This window comes from Saccopteryx bilineata, chromosome 2, assembly GCF_036850765.1.
Source record: "Saccopteryx bilineata isolate mSacBil1 chromosome 2, mSacBil1_pri_phased_curated, whole genome shotgun sequence".
Classification (NCBI taxonomy): Eukaryota; Metazoa; Chordata; class Mammalia; order Chiroptera; family Emballonuridae; genus Saccopteryx; species Saccopteryx bilineata.
The window spans coordinates 230,488,550-230,507,169 of NC_089491.1; the positions used below are offsets into that span (position 1 = coordinate 230,488,550).

Below are 18,620 nucleotides of genomic sequence, written 5' to 3' on the forward strand. Positions count from 1 at the left end.
TTTTAATTTTATTTATTCATTTTAGAGAGGAGAGAGAAAGGGAGACAGAGAGGGAGAAAGAGAGGAGAGAGAGAAGGTGGGGAGGAGCTAGAAGCATCAACTCCCATATGTGCCTTGACCAGGCAAGCCCAGGGTTTCGAACCGGCGACCTCAGCATTTCCAGGTCGACGCTTTATCCACTGCGCCACCACAGGTCAGGCAAAATGGTCTCTCTTAATTAGTAGGTTTTTTAGGTATCTGTTTTAGAATTTCTCTTTTTGTTGCTGGGTTATCTGCAGACTGTTTTCCACTCTAGCTAGTTATTTGGCACTTATTGAGGGTCTCTGGAAGCATGTTTGAAATATTTTTTATTATTTTACATACAATATTGACTTTTTAAGGCTCCCAGCACCATTTGAATTTAAATTTCTACAATTCCTCAACTTCAGAATACAAACACGAATATTTACCACATTTATAATTCTCACTCAGCCTCTTCGGTGGAGCAAGGGATATTCTTTAAAGTCCATTCATCATCTCAGAGTCTTCTTTAGTTTCCAAATCTGCCTCCTCTTCCATGTCTCAAAGAATGCCATGTTTGTGTCCAGAAGTGTTGGCCTGACCTGCAGAAGTTCCTTCTGTTAGGCTCATAGAAGTAACATGCATTAACATCCACAATATTTTCTTCTTAAATGATCTCTATCTTTAAAAATCTGAAATTGCTAAGGTTTCATTTCTTCCTTTTACATAAAGAACGTAATTCTTGCTGTTGAACCTGATTCTCTATAACTGTTGCTTAAAGTCTTTTATGTTCTCTTGCCTTCTGTCTCTGCAGTGACTAAGACACTCTGAATACAGAGGCCACATATATTGTCAGTGATCTTTTATCTCTAACCTGAGAGATAGGAAGTCCTATGTGTTAATATACTATCTGCATTGAACTAAAGTCTAACATCTGAACTATTCTTTCTTTTCCTTTCTCTGGGTTCCTTTTGATTCGTTACCTGATAATGTGATGGTGAGTGTCTTTTCAAATAATGTCTTTGTGTATGGAATCACATGGAAGGGGATAACATTTTAAGCCCCAAATTACTATTATTTCTTTAAGGAATAAAATTATATATTGCAAACTAAAGTACTTTTCTAAAAGGCAAAGGTTTTTTTTTTTTTTAACAGCTATCAAAATCTGTAAGATCAAAATAAATCTTTATGGTAACTAACATGCCTAAGTAAATGTATGTTCATTGAAAGTTATATAAACTATCTCACTGTAGGAACTAGCATAACTTTATTTTGATTATTTATATGTCCATAGGCAATAAAATGACCTAAAATACACTGTAGTTTAATATAATATAATATATTTATGAACTACAATATATATTTATGAACTGTAATTATAAATTTCTTTTTACACTAGACCTTTATTCTTATGTTCAGTTGTAGATTTAAATTATTTGAGACAAATTCAGTTTTATTTCCTACTGTTAACATCCTTTGCAGCTTATCTAAGAGCTTGCAAGTGCCCTCTGTCCTCCTTTATCTCCCTGCTTCCCTCACCGACCCGTCCCAAGTCTCAGTAAGAAATGACTTCCGTGTTTCAAGTGCCCTGCTGTTCATTCCCTCTAGTAAACAATGTAAACCTGTAGTGTTCTCGGTACCATTCATGGGTGCAGCTGTGGCCCTGAGCTTTTCCATCCATGCAGCGCTGTATCCAAAAGAGAAAGTATAGTGACATCTGGAGCCATTTTAATGTGATGATTCAGTGTTCAAAATAGATTATTAGGTATTTTATTACGGTAAAATTATATACAGCTTAAAGTTTCAAAATACCTACTGAGTAAAAGTAACAATATTTAGAATGAAAGTCCATGCTTCTTTTTCCCCCAACAGGCTGGAAAGTTAAAAGATGGTGCTCGTTCTGTTACTAGAACGATTCAAAATAACTTCTTTGACAGCTCCAAGCAAGAGGCCATTGATGTTTTGCTCCTGGGAAATACTCTAAATAGTGACTTAGCTGACAAAGCCCGAGCACTTTTAACTACTGGAAGTTTGCGTGGTATGCGTACTTTACATTTTATTTTCTTTGTGCTGTTTACAGTCCTTCTAAAAGTTCAAGAGGTAAATGTAAACTTATCTACATAAACAACTTTTAAATTGATTTGATTAAAATAGATTTGGAAGAATTTTCTATCAATATAATTTTTAAAAACTGCATTTTCCAAAGGAAGTTTCTTTCAAAATGTTTATATCATCAGTGGTATTAGTAAGTCATTAATTGAAGCCCATGCCTGTTTTCTTTTATAGGTTATGATTGAGGTGGTAAATGGTCTAAGAATTGCTAACTTTAATATAAGCAGGATTTCATAAAATATTCAGCTAGTAGAGCATTCAGTAGCCTCATTATGTAGAAAACAAATGATTTATTGAAAATACCAATACCTATATTGGTTATTTTGTTAATCACCATCCCGAAAGTTTCTGTAACTTGGTCTTACCTTTTCACTGCTAGTGCTTGAATAAATATTAAATCATATTAGTTAATAATTTAAAATATTGCTTCTTATTTGACACTACTGTTTACAATTTTAACATTTCACATAAATACATGGCTGTCAGGATAGTTTTTTTCCTGTCTTTTATTAAAATCAAAAGAATTTGAGCTCATATCAGTGAACACATACTAAATAGTATCATGGGAAAACTCAACATTCATTGTAAAACTTAATACATTAGACTTCCTTACTCTACATTTTCTCTATTTTAACCTTTTGGCACTCTGAACAATTTTATTTATGCTTTTTATCTCCAAATCAAACCTTTCAGTTTTTCCTGTTTAAGCAGGAAAAATGATTCCTCATCAAGTAACTGTACTCTTGGATAATTACTTGGTCAAATGGGTTATCTTGGATTCGTTCAGAACTGTTTACAGTGCTGAAGGTTGTTAATTAGCCCCTCACGGGTCTGCAAGTACTCTGGGGGACTGAGACCTACTGAAGCTCTAAAAACAAAATCTGATCTTACCTGCTCCTTTACCTTCTGGGCTTCCATCAGTGGAGACTGATTGGTGTCTGACCACCTCTTTCCTCCTGTGCCTCCTTTGCTGTGAAGGCATTATTACTAGGAGCATTGAAAGTGAGCAGCTGAAGGGAGGAAAAGGAAAAGCGAGGGACCTAAGCATTCCCAAATTTGACCATCAGTTTTTAGTTTCCTGCACATTTTCCTCTACATAAAATATGCTTTAAAGAAAGTACAGCCAGTTCTGCCATAACATTTGTTCTAAGAATGGGAGTTTGTTCCAGTGTGGATGGTATATTAGAGAACATTTTGAGCATAATGCCAACTTTGCATTAGTCTCTGCATGATTTCACTGATGATAATACCAGGTACACACAGAAAACTGAAGAAATATACACCACTACGTACACATATGCACACACCTCAAACATCCCTGCCTCAGCTCCCCAGTTGTGTTGTGAACCACACCGTTCACTTGGGGCTGCCACTTTGTGTCCACCTTCAGAAGATCCTGTCCTCCGTCATTCATGGTTGCTAAAGCTGCAGCCCTCCTATAGAAATGAGGCCCATTTCTATAAGCAAACTCCGGGTGTTTTTCAAGATGACGTGCCATATTTAAGGAATATTTATATACCTCTTAACCATTTAACACATGTAAAACTGTGCTGTTGTTTTTATTAGGTTCCTGTTCTTTTTGGTATATCTCAAAGTGACTGTCTTTGCCCTAACCCCATTTTCCCGTAGCCTGTGGCTGTGGGACTTGGCGCAGTGCATACCATGGCGAGTTTTTTGGAATGCACGTGTTTTGTTGTAACTGAATTGATTATATTTATCAGTTGGTAAATATAGAATTTACCCCAACAGAATTCTAAAAGATGTCTATTAGAGCAGCATGTCCCGCATGTTCAGTGTCCTCCAGCCTCCTCAGTTTTCAGGTTCCTGTTCTCCATCACGTGTACATGCATTTGCGCACATTTTCTCTCTCTCTCTCTCACGCACACATGTGCACGCATGCAGCAGCAGCCTAGGAGCCCACAGCATTGGGTCACTGCAACATTTTCCTCAGATGCAGGAGGTTTATATCAGCTATTGTCACTTATATTTAATATTTGTGTCCTGTAGCCATCAGAAAAAATAAAGTTATCAAATTGACTTGTAAGAAAGAAATGAGGCCATCTCAGAATGTTTTGTCATAACACTCTCTATTTTAACTGTTACTTTCTGTTTTACTAATGAGACTTTGTTTTCTCTTTAATGCATCCCTAGTTTCTGAACAGACATTGCAGTCAGGTACAGTATAGATAATCAGCCTCTACATAAAAGTTGATATTGTAAATAAAGCCACATAAATGGAAACTTTCTGGTATTTTTCCTCAGATTCTAACAGCACAAATGGATAACTTGTTTTAACCTGAGAAAATAATTTTAAGTTTGAGACAGCTAAGTAACTTCATTTAGAAGAAAATATGCAGTGCTCCTTGTCATCCTGTAGCAAATGTTTAATTCCAATTAACTATAGTTCACCTGGTTTCAGTTTCACTTTTAAAACCGTTAAGCAAGCTTTAGTGGTATGCCTTACTCTAAATATGTTAATGAATTAATTTCAGAGTACTGTCTGTGATATTTATGATTACTCAGCAGTGTTTCTCACACTTCCTATTTGAAAAGGCATTCACTCATTTTCTTATATTGTGGATAAAATATTCTCTGTAAGACTCGCACTAAGGTATGATCTGAAATTTTCTAAAAAGTATCGAGGTTGCTAACAAAGGTAGAAGAGTTAAGCACCTAAGACCTAATGGTGGTTGTTTTCTCTTCTTTCCTAGTTATAGGAATCTCATGCCTTCATTTTCTGGACAAAGTTTGTGACCTTATCTTTAAACATAAATTTGTGGTGAAGTGAACAAAGCTAAACTCTTGCCAGAAAGTTAGTGGAAAGAGACATCTTTTTTTCCTTCACTTCAGATTTGGTATCACTTAAAATTTGTTTTGTTTAGTTGTTCTGAATGTTTTGAGAAACCTTGGTTATTTTTTGAGAAGGGTATAGGAGGGTATAGGAAGAGAGAGTACTTTATATATTTTTGAGTTACATAACAAAATCCATTTTCTGAAATGATAGTGTGGGTTTTAGGGATGAACATCTGTTTGAACAGAAATTCATTTCTTTCTGCACGTTAAGGTGCCAGCCAGTTAAGAAAAAGCTACGATTTTTGAAAACTTTTTATTCTATTTATAAACTGACTTTGTTATTTGTTAGTTCATACAATGTGGCAGCATGTTTTTGTTCACACAATTCATTATTTGTCTTGCTGATTATTTTAAGATCATTATAAAACTTGTATTTTTATATAGAAAGGATTGCGGAAGCTGTTTTCATCGTAGTGACAAGGGCAATGCCTTCAATTACAAAGACCAGCGATTCTTTATCTAGGTGCAGCCAGCTTCCAATTAACTGTACTACAGGTCAGAACCAATAACCTGCTTTCATGGCAAGTAGTCAAATCAAGCAGTGAGAGGGGAAAAAAACATGCCTGTCTGCCCCTGTGGTCAGACTGGGCTCTCATTCTCTCTTTATTGATATCAGAAAATAAAGGCTAGAGGAAGATACTGTCATGTGGTGAGAGGTGAGAGACACTTTGATTTTCTTTTCCTTTGACCTGCCCCTGCCAGTCAAGTGCACAATCTCTGTTTTTAGATGAAGGTCTTCTTGAGGTCCTACACACTCTGTGTGCCGAGAATTTAACTTAACCAAAATGATGTGCACTTTAGAAGAAAGAAAAATAGGTGGCAGTCAGAAAATATTCAGGGAATGAGATTGAGGGTTTAAAATGAACATTTATTGATTTAACAATTATTTATTGGGCACTTACTATGTGCCCGGTACTCCTGGTCTCTAAGGTGGTGCAGTAAACAAAGTAGACTGCCATTTCTGCCCTCACAGAGTTTTCCTTCCTGTGAAGGGAGATGGTTACAGGATGAATAAATAAAACGCATCATTTGTAAATGGTGGTAAATGCTGTGGAGAAAAATAAATCAAGGAGGGGATAAGGAAGGTTAGGGAGGAAATGTGAATTTTAAAATGGAGGTCAGGAAAAGCCTCCCTGGAAAGTAAGACCTGGAGGAAGTGAAGGGGGAGCACTGCAGGTAGTAGAAGCAGCCAGTGCAAAGGCCCTGTGGTGGAAGTAGGCCTGCCATTCTTTTCTAACAGCCAGCAGTCCAGTGGCTAAGTAGTGAGTAAACGGAATGGACAGCAGTCAAAGGGAGAAATGCAAGGCAAATCATTTAGGGCATCCTAGACCACATTTAAGGAACTCGTTTCTACTTTGAATGAGACAGGAAGCATTTATCAGTGACTTAATTCTCTGACATCTCATTATCATCCATAGTTTGTATTTTTGTCAGGGAGCTATAATTCATCACACCATCTGTCCGTGTCTAGAATCTTAAATGTAAATGTTCTGAAAAGTTTTTGTTTGGGAGTAATAAAATTTATATTTTTACCACTTTGAATGAAAATTATATGAAAGTCAATTGCTATATTTCTAAAAATATACCATCTCTAATTTTGAACCTTATAAAATAACAGCATTCCATTGAAACAGAAATGTTTATTCTGCATGTTTTGTATTGCTACAATGGTTTCATAATTGTTTTTCTTTGGTTATTGCATATATGTGGTTGATTTTTTAAAAATTATGTTTGTTAATTACATTGTGCTGGGCTTTGTGTTCAAGGCTTATCTTGTTTTGTGCCTCTGCATGTATCTTACAATTGTTTGTGCTTATCAGATAATTGTACTCTCCATACATCATTTCTGTTGTGAAAATCAATTTTAATAATTGTTTTTATGCATTTAAATTTCTGTTTGTTTGTGTTTTTTTTATTTAGCCTCTTCTAAAGTATTAAAGAGCATGTGTGAGAATTTCTACAAATATTCAAAGCCCAAGAAAATTCGAGTGTGTGTTGGAACCTGGAATGTGAATGGCGGAAAGCAGTTCCGCAGTATAGCTTTTAAGAACCAGACGCTCACTGACTGGCTTCTTGATGCACCCAAGTTAGCTGGCATCCAGGAGTTTCAAGGTTGGCATCTTATACGGGCTTAATGGGTAAATTCTGGCTGATTTAGTAATCTGGAAAACAGTGTAGCACTCCACATTATGCATTACTTTATAAAAGAAGCTTAGATTTATGAATGTGAAGGCCAATACTTTTATAGACCAAATCTATCAACAGTTTGCATCCTTTTTATTCCTAGACTTTTGTTTGCTACTTTATAAAAAAGATAATGTAAAATAAAATATATTTTCTTTTGATATTTGATTCTCAGGAAATAGGATCCTACATAAATAGATATCTTTAAAGGGAACCACAAATATAAGGAAAATTAGTTCTCTTTTTATTCCTTAACTGTCACAAAGCAAGCTTTTTTTGTAATTGACTATTTGAGTTTCAATTTTCAAACCTAGTCCTCAGTTTGGTTACTGAGATAAAGTCTTCAGGGCAGATCAGACAGTCTTACAAAACCTGAGGTAGCATTTGTTGGTACTTTGCAACATAACTTACTGTGTTAGCCTTGTGAAAAGTGGTTGTTGTTCAGTTTGTGTACTCTGTCACCCACTATTAAAATTAAATTAAAATAAGGATGCTGTTATTAAGATTTTGATTAGAATCATGAATTTGAGACTGTCTCCTTTTTTAAAGACAACTTTAACTTCCTTTTTAAAATGGTACCCATTTAACAATTTTTTGTTTGTTTGTTTTGCATTTTTCTGAAGCTGGAAATGGGGAGGCAGTCAGACAGACTCCCGCATGCGCCCGACCGTGATTCACCCGGCATGCCCACCAGGGGGCGACGCTCTGCCCATGGGGGGTGGGTCGTTCTGCTGCGACCAGAGCTACTCTAGCGCCTGGGGCAGAGGCCACGGAGCAATCCCCAGCGCCCTGGCCATCTTTTGCTCCAATGGAGCCTTGGCTGTGGGAGGGGAAGAGAGAGACAGAGAGGAAGGAAAGGGGGAGGGGTGGAGAAGCAGATGGGTACCTCTCTAGTGTGCCCTGGCCGGGAATCGAACCCGGGACTTCTGCACGCCAGGCCGACGCTCTACCACTGAGCCAACTGGCCAGGGCCCCATTTAATAAGTATTATATGAAGGTCATGTGCATAGGAAATTGTGTGAGATGCAAATTTTACTTTAGTCATCTTTAATCATCACATCTTTTTTTTTTTTTTAATTTTTCTGAAGCTAAAAACGGGGAGAGACAGTCAGACAGACTCCCGGCACGCCCACCAGGGGGCGACACTCTGCCCACCAGGGGGCTAATCATCACATCTTAAACCCTGGGGTTTTCCCCAAACTTTTATTAGAATGCCCCTTTACACATTTTACCTTGATCCTAACTTAAAATTGTAGTAGTTGTAATAATACAATAATAAAATAACAAGCTAACATTACAATCTAGTACTTTACACCTGTTCATTTAATCCTTATAATACACCTACTACGTAGATAGTATTACCCAGTTTCACAGATACCTGAAAAGAAAGTAAATTTAAAGCAGTTTTGTCCCACTCGTGGGTTTTTGCCTTCAGTTTGAATTTGGTTAAACTTCTAAAACACAACAATGGAATTTGAGATCTGGTGTTGACCTTAGTTGTGTTAGGGGTAGGGGGTAGAAACAGGGTGCTGTTTGACTGAGGCTGCGTTTCAAGTCTTTCTTGGATGCTTCATTGTAGATAAAAGAAGTAAGCCGACTGATATATTTGCAATTGGTTTTGAAGAAATGGTAGAGTTGAACGCTGGAAACATTGTGAATGCGAGGTAAGCCTGCGAGGTAGCACGTGGGAAATGTCTAAGTGACAGACATGGAGACAGGTCATTAAGGACTCATAAGGAAACATTGAGATGATATACGGAAAGGCCCTTTTTACATAAAACTGCAGTTTGGTGTCAGGATCTTTTCTGTCCTCTTCAAAGTATTGAAGTCTTAAAGAACTCTTGTTTATGTGGGTTTTATCTCTTGATATTTATCATGTTAGAAATTTAAAAAGAAAAATTTAATTCATTTTAAAATAACAATAATAAACTCATTATGTGTTAACACAAAGAACTCTTTTTTTCAGAAAAGTGACACTTCCTGTTTGTTTTACTTATTTTTTTACAAACAAAAATTGACTGAGAAGGTTGACATTGTTTCATAGTTTTACAGATCTCTTTAATATATGGCTTAAGGTCTCTGGCTTCTCGCGTTTACATTTGTATTAACCTGTTGTAATATGTTGTGTTGGTTTAAGTGTATGAAGAGAATTAAATGCATATGCAGTTAGAAATGGAAATATTTTAATAGCTTTTTCAGATAATTTCTTCTCTGAGGATATACCAAAATTCAACAAATAGAGTAGGTTCTTAAAGTTTAGTTGTAAAATGGAATCTAAAACCACAGCAATTAACTTTTTGTGCAAATATTCATTTTTATTGGTCTTTTATTCATGTGTGATTTTGAAATATCACATACTGTTCATTGGGAAAATATTAATTCACTGAGTTATGCACATTGATATTTCAAATATTGACATATTTCATTATACAGCATCAAAACATTCTATTGGTTACTGTCAGCAGTGAGCTCATCAGCAAATTTTTCTAAGGATTTAGAAGCTGTCAGCATCATAGTAGCAGATACAAGTTTTCCAAAGTTCCCATTTTTGCTTAAAAACTCAAATTTAATCATCAGAAATAAATACTATTGGTTGTTTCCCTTGAAAAGATAGGATTGGTCAAAAAAGTGTTTGCTGAATAGCCTAAGTCTGAATGACCAGAGTCTGTCTGTGATTAGTTCTTTCTAGTAAAAATGGTTTCCATGATGAAAGCAGCAGTTCCTCTCTCAGCCAGATTATCAGGTGCTTTCCTGAGGAGCCGCCATCACACTTGAGTGTGCGGCCCGAGTGCATGGTGTGTGCTTCCCATTCATCGCAGAGTGGCATGGAGAGATGGCAGGGAGTGAGCTCTGATGAGATTAACAATTGCTGCTCCATCAGGGAAATACGCTGTTTAAAGAGCAGGTGCACGGCGATGAGGACAGTGATGCAGACGGCAGCAGTCTGGAGCCGGGTCCAGGCTGAGGCAGCAGCACTTTGACTCATTGTTGTGCTTGTACTGTGATGCACATGTCGGTCAGCACAATGGAAAAGGCAGATGGTGTCTTAGTAGTATTAGGAAAATGATTTTGAGCTCCTGGGTTTTGGCAACCCCTAGGAATGTTCCCAGACCACACTTTAAGAACTTTTGTTCTGAAGCCTTATTACAAATACAGATTATTTGAGTGAAACCCAAAGCTTAAGTGCTTTAGTGTAACTCACTATGCCTGCTTTCAAAGATGAGCAGTTGCCCATCGTTTATGTCATTTTAAGATTTTCAGAATATGCTGAGGTCGCCGGTTCGAAACCCTGGGCTTGCCTGGTCAAGGCATATATGGGAGTTGATGCTTCCAGCTCCTCTCCCCCTTCTCTCTCTCTCTGTCTCTCTCTCTCCCTCTCTCTCTCTCTCCTCTCTAAAATGAATAAATAAAATAAAAAATAAAAATAAAAATCCGGCTTTAAAAAAAAAAAAGATTTTCAGAATAAAATTATGGGCTAAAATAGTATAGGATTAGTCTTGCAAATGACAGGTTTTTTCTTAGCTAAAATGAATAGCAATTCATACTAGGATGTAGAAAAGAAATTCAACTTCATTTTGCTGTTTGAAAAAAAAATTGAAGTTTTAGAATTTACTTTCTAGGTTCCTATTACCAAATTGCTCAACTGTTTTCTAAACAGAGTTTAATCAAATTATTCTTTAATGAAGTCATATTTTTATTCAGTTAACCAATATCTGTTGAGTACCAACTCAAGGTACTAAAGATATATCAATAAATAAAACTGACAAAACCCCTGCCTTCATGGGCCTTCTGTTCTAGTGGGAGAAGGCAGACAGTGAACAGTAACTGTGTAAGTGAACTGTGTGGCATGTTAGGGGACGGGAAGTGTCGTGGATAATGATAGACAGAGGTAATGGTCAGGCTGGTGGAGATGGGGAGGCGTGTGCAGTTTTAAATGCAGTGATTGGGGTCGGGTTCATTGACAGGATCACTGGAGGAGTTATCTGAACAAAGATATGAAAGCTGTAATTCTCTCTTCAAAATCCAAGTCACAGTGTGGTATCATGGTCGGTATAGTCCATCTCCTGTATTTGTATTTTTAGGCAATATGGCAAAATGTTAGGTTGACTAGATAGATGGATGTAAGGCCACCCTTCTGGTTTACCACTTTTCATTTCTGTGACCTGGAACACTGAGAAAAACTTTTTTATTTTGCTTTCCATTGGACGTTCTTGGGCACAAACTTATTACTCTGAAAATTTGTAGATAGAGACTTAAGCATTTATCTTGCCTTCTGTATATGAACTGTGTTTCAGAGTAATTATGAAGTTCAGGGGAAAATTCTTCATAGCTGAATTCCAACTTATTACAAATGCCTGTGGAATGTTGAAATTACAAAGTCAACATTTTGCAACCCCTAAGGAAATCATAATCTAGGCAGTGATCATCAATAGAAGCCAAACCTTAGAAGAAGTGTTAAAAGGGGAGCTTTGTATTGTGAAGAGTTTAGATTATCAGCGTTTGAACAGCCGGTCACGTGTAACTTCACAGAGATTATGTACTTCCTGCTGTGTGCAAGGGCGACTGTCCCACCCATGAGGTTATTTTTGTCAAAACAGATAAAACTGAATGTGTTTTCTAAGCTCCTACATTTAACCAGCTTAAAGCAAATATAAGAGGGCAAGTTAAGATATTACAAGGACATACCAGCCAAATCCGGACTTTTGAATATTCTCCAGACAGATGGCCCAGCTTCTTAAAAAAATAGACATGGGAGGGTTGAAAGACAATTAAAGATTAAGACAGCCTGACCAGACAGTGGCGCAGCATCGGACTGGGATGAGGAAGACCCAGGTTCGAGACCCCGAGGTTGCCAGCTTGAGCGCGGGCTCATCTGGTTTGAGCAAAAGCTCACCAACTTGGACCCAAGGTCGCTGGCTCGAGCAAGGAGGTTACTCGGTTAGCTATAGCCCCATGGTCAAGGCACATATGAGAAAGCAATCAATGAACAACTAAGGTGTCGAAACAAAAAACTAATGATTGATGCTTCTCATCTCTCTCCTTCCTGTCTGTCCCTATCTATCCCTCTCTCTGACTCTCTCTCTGTCTCTATAAAAAACAAAAAAAAAGAAAAGAAAGAAAGATTAAAAGAGAGTCAGGAAGAATAGCAAGCAAATGTAATGTGCACACCTTGTTTGGATGCTGTTTTAAAGAAACCAATTGTAAGAAGACATTTTAAATAATAAGGAAAGTTTAAATATGTGCTGAGTATTAGATCACAGTAAGGAATTGTTAATATGTAAATATGATAATCCCATTGTGATTATGTAAAGATAAGTATGTTCTCTTACATTAGAGATTATATACTAAAATATTTACAGATTAAATGGCATTTGTCTTAGATTTGGTTTAAAATATTCTAAGTTTACCTGCCCCTGCCTCTACCACTGAAAAGAAAAGGGGGGAAATAGAGATAAAAAGATTGACAAATGTTGATAATTGTTGAAGCTAGGTAATAGGTGTGTAGGTAGTTTGCTTTGTGATTATCTCTTCTGTGTATATTTCAGTTTTTCTGTAGTAAGTTTGTAAAGGTTGTAAAGTAAAGAATAAGAAAAAGAGGAAAATGTATCTGGAAGCACGTATGTCTCTATTATCCTAATGAGTACTTAAGGGAAAAAGTAAAGTGTGCAAGTCTGAGATGACTCACATATTGAGGACACCTTTAAAGATTAATAAGCTTCAATTTTCATAAAGGAGTATAGGTTAGGTTCTGAAATGTGGTGTGCTTCTGACCATGTTTTGGGATTTTCTTTTTAAAGGAAATAGGAAACCAACCTGCATAGAAATTTCACTGTTGGCCTAGATTCCATGATTGTCAGTGGTCCTATTAAATGAATCTATAAAGGTATAACTGACAGTTGTCTTATGAAATAGGCTATACTGTCATTGTCTTTTTATTCTGCTTTGGTAGCACAACAAACCAGAAGCTGTGGGCTGTGGAGCTGCAGAAGACCATCTCCAGGGACAACAAGTACGTGCTGCTGGCCTCTGAGCAGCTGGTGGGCGTTTGCCTGTTCGTATTCATCAGGCCCCAGCATGCCCCTTTTATCAGGTGAGTGCCATGCCAGGTGCTCACTCCGTTGGAGAGAGAGCAGGAAGGAGGCCCGGGTTTGTTGTTTCAGAGACTCTTATTCGCAGTTCTTGTTTTTCAGTGTGTTTTTGATTAAATAATCACTAGTAGAAATTGTACATGTTCTCAACCTTGCCTTCCAGTCACCACAGTATGCGTAGTTCTCTAATTATGTAATGTATATTCCTAATTCCTTATGCACAGGGACTGATTGAAATCTCAGGTCTTTGATTTCAAGTTCTTTGTGTTAAAGGGATGTAGCAGTGGATACAGTGAAGACGGGGATGGGAGGTGCGACTGGGAACAAGGGAGCTGTGGCCATTCGCATGTTGTTCCACACGACAAGCCTTTGCTTCGTGTGCAGCCACTTTGCTGCAGGGCAGTCCCAAGTCAAAGAGAGAAATGAGGACTTTGGAGAAATTGTCCGCAAGCTGAGTTTTCCTATGGTGAGTGCCTGCTGCTTATTCTTGAAGGTGGAGCTTTGAAACTGTTTTAGTGTTCCCCTAATTCTATACCAGTTTTTAAAGATTTAGTCATTCCTAGAAACAGCAACAGCACTTACCTACATAGATATTTCATTGTGTGTTTAGTATTGGGTTAAATAAATAGAGCATAGCTGGGGGGGTGGTGTGAGGTAAGGCAGGCATAGCTAAGGCAAAGAAATGCTTTTAAAATTTAAAATTCCATCTCCTTGCTTCTAGGGAAGGATGCTATTTTCCCACGATTATGTATTTTGGTGTGGTGATTTCAACTATCGAATTGATCTGCCTAATGAAGAAGTTAAGGAGCTCATCAGACAGCAGAATTGGGATTCGCTCATAGCAGGAGATCAACTTATCAACCAGAAAAACACTGGACAGGTACATTCAGACTGAGGAGATGCTTGCATTGAGAAGAAGGGGGTCTTGGTTAGCAAGCAAGCTTTCCTTTTTTATTTTTAATTTAAATTTTTTTATTTTTATTATTTTTTTGTGTGTGGCAGAGACAGAGAGAGAGAGAGGGACAGACAGACAGGAAGAGAGAGAGAGATGAGAAACATCAATTCTTCATTATGGCTCCTTATTTGTTCATTGATTGCTTTCTCATATGTGCCTTGACCGGGGGCTACAGCAGACCGAGTGACCCCTTGCCCAAGCCAGCGACCTTGGGCTCAAGCTGGTGAGCCTTGCTCAAATCAGAGGAGCCCGCGCTCAAGCTGGCGACCTTGGGGTCTCGAACCTGGGTCCTCTGCATCCCAGTCCAATGCTCTATCCACTGCGCCACCGCCTGGTCAGTTCAAGCAAGCTTTCCTTAATCGTAGTGTTGCCTTTTTTTAACTTTCTGTAATCTCTTTATAGTTAATAAATACATATCTATAGTTCAACAGATATAGAATTATCTTTCCAAAAATAATAGAAAAAGAGAGAGAGAGAGAGAGAAAAGAGAGAAAGAAAAGGAAAACACACATTAATTTCCAGGAGGAAAGATATATTATGTCTCCATAAGATTAACTTGAAGTAGAATAAATTTTTTTTTCAGTAATAGTGAATTTGGAATCCTCATCTTCATGGCTACTAGTTTTTAACTTTATGATCCTGTGGTAATATGCTTTATTTTTCGTCTCTCATTTCTCATATTATCTGTCTTTTTGAAACTTATTTCTTAAAACTTATGAGCACAAAATTTTGGAAGAATGTATTTAAAATTCTTTCATAGTGGCGATAATTGTGGCCACTTGATATGGTGCCTTCACAGTCATCAGACTTCTGACACTTTGGGCACCACTCACCCTTTTTAGGCCCCAGGGCCTCATTTGAGAATTAGACATCAGACTAAATGATTTCCAAAGTTCCTCACAGTTCTGTCTCTTACAGATCAAGGGCCAGGTGGAATTCCCTTATTCATACTTTTGTATTTTGTTTAATCAAAGGTCATGCAGTGGCATGAAGAAAGCCATGCTTTAGGTTGTTTTTTCTTGAGCTTTGTTTCATTCAGTTACAAGTGTTTATCGGAGGCACACAAGTTTTGGCACACAATAGACATTTAATAAATGGTGCCCCAAAGAAAACAGCTTTTTTGCTTTTCAAGTAACTTACTTTGTATATAAATAACTTATTTTGTATATGTTTATTGTAGATTTTTAGAGGATTTTTAGAAGGAAAAGTAACTTTTGCTCCGACATATAAATATGACTTGTTTTCTGAAGACTATGACACCAGTGAAAAGTGCCGCACCCCTGCGTGGACAGACCGCGTGCTCTGGAGAAGGAGGAAGTGGCCTTTTGACAGATCAGGTTGGCAAATGCACTTCTTCATTTCAATGAGTGACTGCAATTTCTGTGAGGAAGAAGGGACGATGCAAGTATCAAAGGAGGAAGGCTTTTTATTTGTTTATTTTTACATTTCTAATTATGTTGTTTTTGTTTTGTTTTTTTAATTAAAATTTTGGGGTGACATTGTTTGATAAGATTATGGAGATTTCAAGTGAATATTACTATGCTACATAATCCATATGTTGCATCATGTGCCTACCACCCAAAGTCAAATCTTCTGTCACCATATATTTGACTCCCTTTACCCTTTACTATTTTTTAACAAAGATTATCTAGAATTGAATAAATAAGATTTAAATATAATACAGATTTTTAAAATATCCTCAGATTTGCTTTTAATAATTTATTTAAATTTTCAGTCTATTTTCTTTCTATTACATTATTTCATATAAAGAGAAACAAGAAAACATTTTATGAAATTCTCAATGGAATGCTAGTTAAGGTTTTTAACATGAATCAAGTGGTCTACAAATATTAGGAGGTGCTAATACTATTTGGTCACAGGCCCTTAAGTAATTTCAGAAGCAAGGCCTCATCCTAATTTTTATTAAGTAAAGCATACAGCAATAACGTCACCAAAATACCTTTCTAACTAAAGGTGTCTAGGCTTCCTCTCTGTTAGCAAGTGTGTGGCATCCCAGGCTCAAGCAGTGGAAGCTGGTGAACGAGAAGAAAGCTCCAAGCTTCCCTGGGGCCATGCTCACGTGGCTTCTCATGTGTTTTGTTTTATCTCACCACAGCTGAAGATTTGGATCTTCTAAATGCTAGTTTTCAGGATGGAAGCAAAATCCTCTACACGTGGACACCTGGCACTCTGCTGCACTACGGGAGAGCGGAGCTGAAGACTTCTGACCACAGGTTCCACGTCTCAGTGTGTCTGATGGCGCTTGACATGGATTTTGAAACACATCTGTTGTGAAACATTTCTAACATGTGTCCTCCTTTTGCCTCAGGCCCGTCATTGCCCTGATAGACATAGACATATTTGAAGTGGAAGCTGAGGAGAGGCAGAGCATTTATAAAGAAGTCATTGCAGCTCAGGGCCCACCAGATGGTACAGTCTTGGTCTCAATCAAAAGTTCTGTGCCAGAAAATAATTTTTTTGATGATACTTTGATTGATGAGCTTCTGCAGCAGTTTACAAATTTTGGTGAAGTCATTCTCATAAGGTGAGTAAAATATTTATCATTCAAAAGCAGTTCAAGATTCATAAATAATATTTCCTGTATTAGAAATTTCCTTATTTAGTGTTTGAATAGTACATGAATATTTTTATTTCCAAACTATAGTGAAATCATACTATAGAAATGTTAAAGAACTCATAGGTTTTTAAACTGAATTCTCTACTTAGAAATTTTAAAGTTTAGTAGTGAAGCTTTATATGGACAATTGATGACCAAAATATGTAGATGTGATCTCTCAAGATTCCTGTACAATGTAACATATAATCCCTGTGATGAATTTAAAATGTAATTACTATTTTATTTTTTTAAGGAGTGTAAGAATAAAGTGGAGTGATTTTTTTCCCTCCTCAGTGTAAAATATTTTATGTTATAAATCATTTTAATTTCCAGCTATTGTCACTGGCTGATCAACCCACAGGAGTCTTCATTTCAGTCTTGGTTTCCATTATTGACTTAACCATTTGCCTTTTACAGAACCAAATGCCTCTTTTGTTGTTTAAAAAAATGTTCTTTTTCAAGTGTACAGCGATTTTGAGAGATCAAATAACATGTATGTGTTTGAGTTCCCTGGTGAAGAGGTACTATTAAATTCCTTTCTGTGCTGCTCATCTGTGTACTTAGGTATGCTTTATAGAAATTTGGTGGCCAAGTCTCTGCATTAGGTGCTGTGGAGGAGCAGAGGGGTTGAAGATTCCAGTCCAGTTTGTGACCTACTTGGGAAGATCAACAAATGTATAATAGCTTACCTAGACCCTGAGCGTGCTCATTCCCAGAGTAAAGGTGGGATGGTTTCTTGTACAGAGAGAAGCAGGCCTGAGAAACCTAAAGACCTTTCAGAGAGTAAATGAGCAAATAGAAAAGAAATTATATTTAGATTTCCTTCAAATTTTATGACAAAGTTCTACTCTAAAGCTTTAAAATAAAACAATTTAGAAAAATCAGAGGCTTTGGGAAGTACACAGTGTAATCTCCAAGTTTTCAGAGACAGTAAGCTTTGCCAAGTATGGAAATGCCAGACCAGCAGGAGCATCATGTGGACTGTGTGCGTGGGCAGCTGAGCTACAGACAAGTGTCCTATGAGCAAATGTACAGTGTTGCACTGGGCTGGGAGAATTCATTGTGCATAGAGATGGGAGACAGACATAGGGAAAGGACCTGTCTTCACGACCCAGTCTCTGAAGAACATGGTGTTGTACTGGAGCCAAAAGCTTCCCCCAAAATGCTTGTTGTCATTGTTAGAAAAAGTATTGGTAACAAAACAAGGCATTATCCTAACATTCAGCCATGGGGGTGCCTCCACACTTAGGTGTTAATTCACCTTCAGAGACAATGAAAGTAAAGGAAGGATGACTGCACCAGTAAGACTAAACTGATTGTCACCTTTTGGTCTAGAACAAGACAGCCACCACTCAAGTCTAAACTCCCTTACATATAAATAAGAGAAATGCAGATGGAACAAATTTATGTGCATGTAGATATTTATCTTAATTAAAGGAAGAGTCTAGAAGTCTTCACCCTGTGAATCAAAGAGGGAAGAACATACAACTTCTAAAAGGACCTCAGTTAATCCGTGGATAATAGAACCGGAATCTCTTGTTAGAAATGTGTAAGGTGCACATTGCTAATTAAGGATAGGACACAGGAAATTAGCCCTGCCATGTGACCACTGTCAAAGAACCCACAATAATTGGGGTGGGGACTGGTGTGGTCTGAGTGCAGCCGCACAGTAGTGAGGGAGCTCTGCATTGTCAGCATTTGAGGCAGGTCCTATCTGGACACTTAGCTAAGGATGGTTTCTCTCTGTCTTTGCAGGATGCTGTCCTGTAGCTTCATAACTTCATGCTAGGGAAATGGGCCACATTTGAGT

General features: G+C 37.4%; 1 protein-coding gene across 14 annotated transcripts in view; it reads left to right on the top strand.

Annotated features, from left to right (window-relative positions):
* SYNJ1 (synaptojanin 1) overlaps positions 1-18,620 on the top strand; it is an 89,022-nt gene that overhangs the window by 47,091 nt on the left and 23,311 nt on the right. For 6 of the 14 annotated variants that reach the window (XM_066259510.1, XM_066259516.1, XM_066259517.1 and 3 more), the window contains exons 12-21: positions 1,873-2,038; positions 4,264-4,287; positions 6,886-7,077; positions 8,729-8,813; positions 13,100-13,240; positions 13,512-13,704; positions 13,960-14,118; positions 15,374-15,530; positions 16,310-16,427; positions 16,523-16,738. In XM_066259510.1, the coding sequence (XP_066115607.1) occupies positions 1,873-2,038; positions 4,264-4,287; positions 6,886-7,077; positions 8,729-8,813; positions 13,100-13,240; positions 13,512-13,704; positions 13,960-14,118; positions 15,374-15,530; positions 16,310-16,427; positions 16,523-16,738 (1,451 nt within the window). The remainder of the gene's footprint in view (positions 1-1,872; positions 2,039-4,263; positions 4,288-6,885; positions 7,078-8,728; positions 8,814-13,099; positions 13,241-13,511; positions 13,705-13,959; positions 14,119-15,373; positions 15,531-16,309; positions 16,428-16,522; positions 16,739-18,620) is intronic. The other 8 variants (XM_066259511.1, XM_066259514.1, XM_066259522.1 and 5 more) reach the window with 2 other exon arrangements.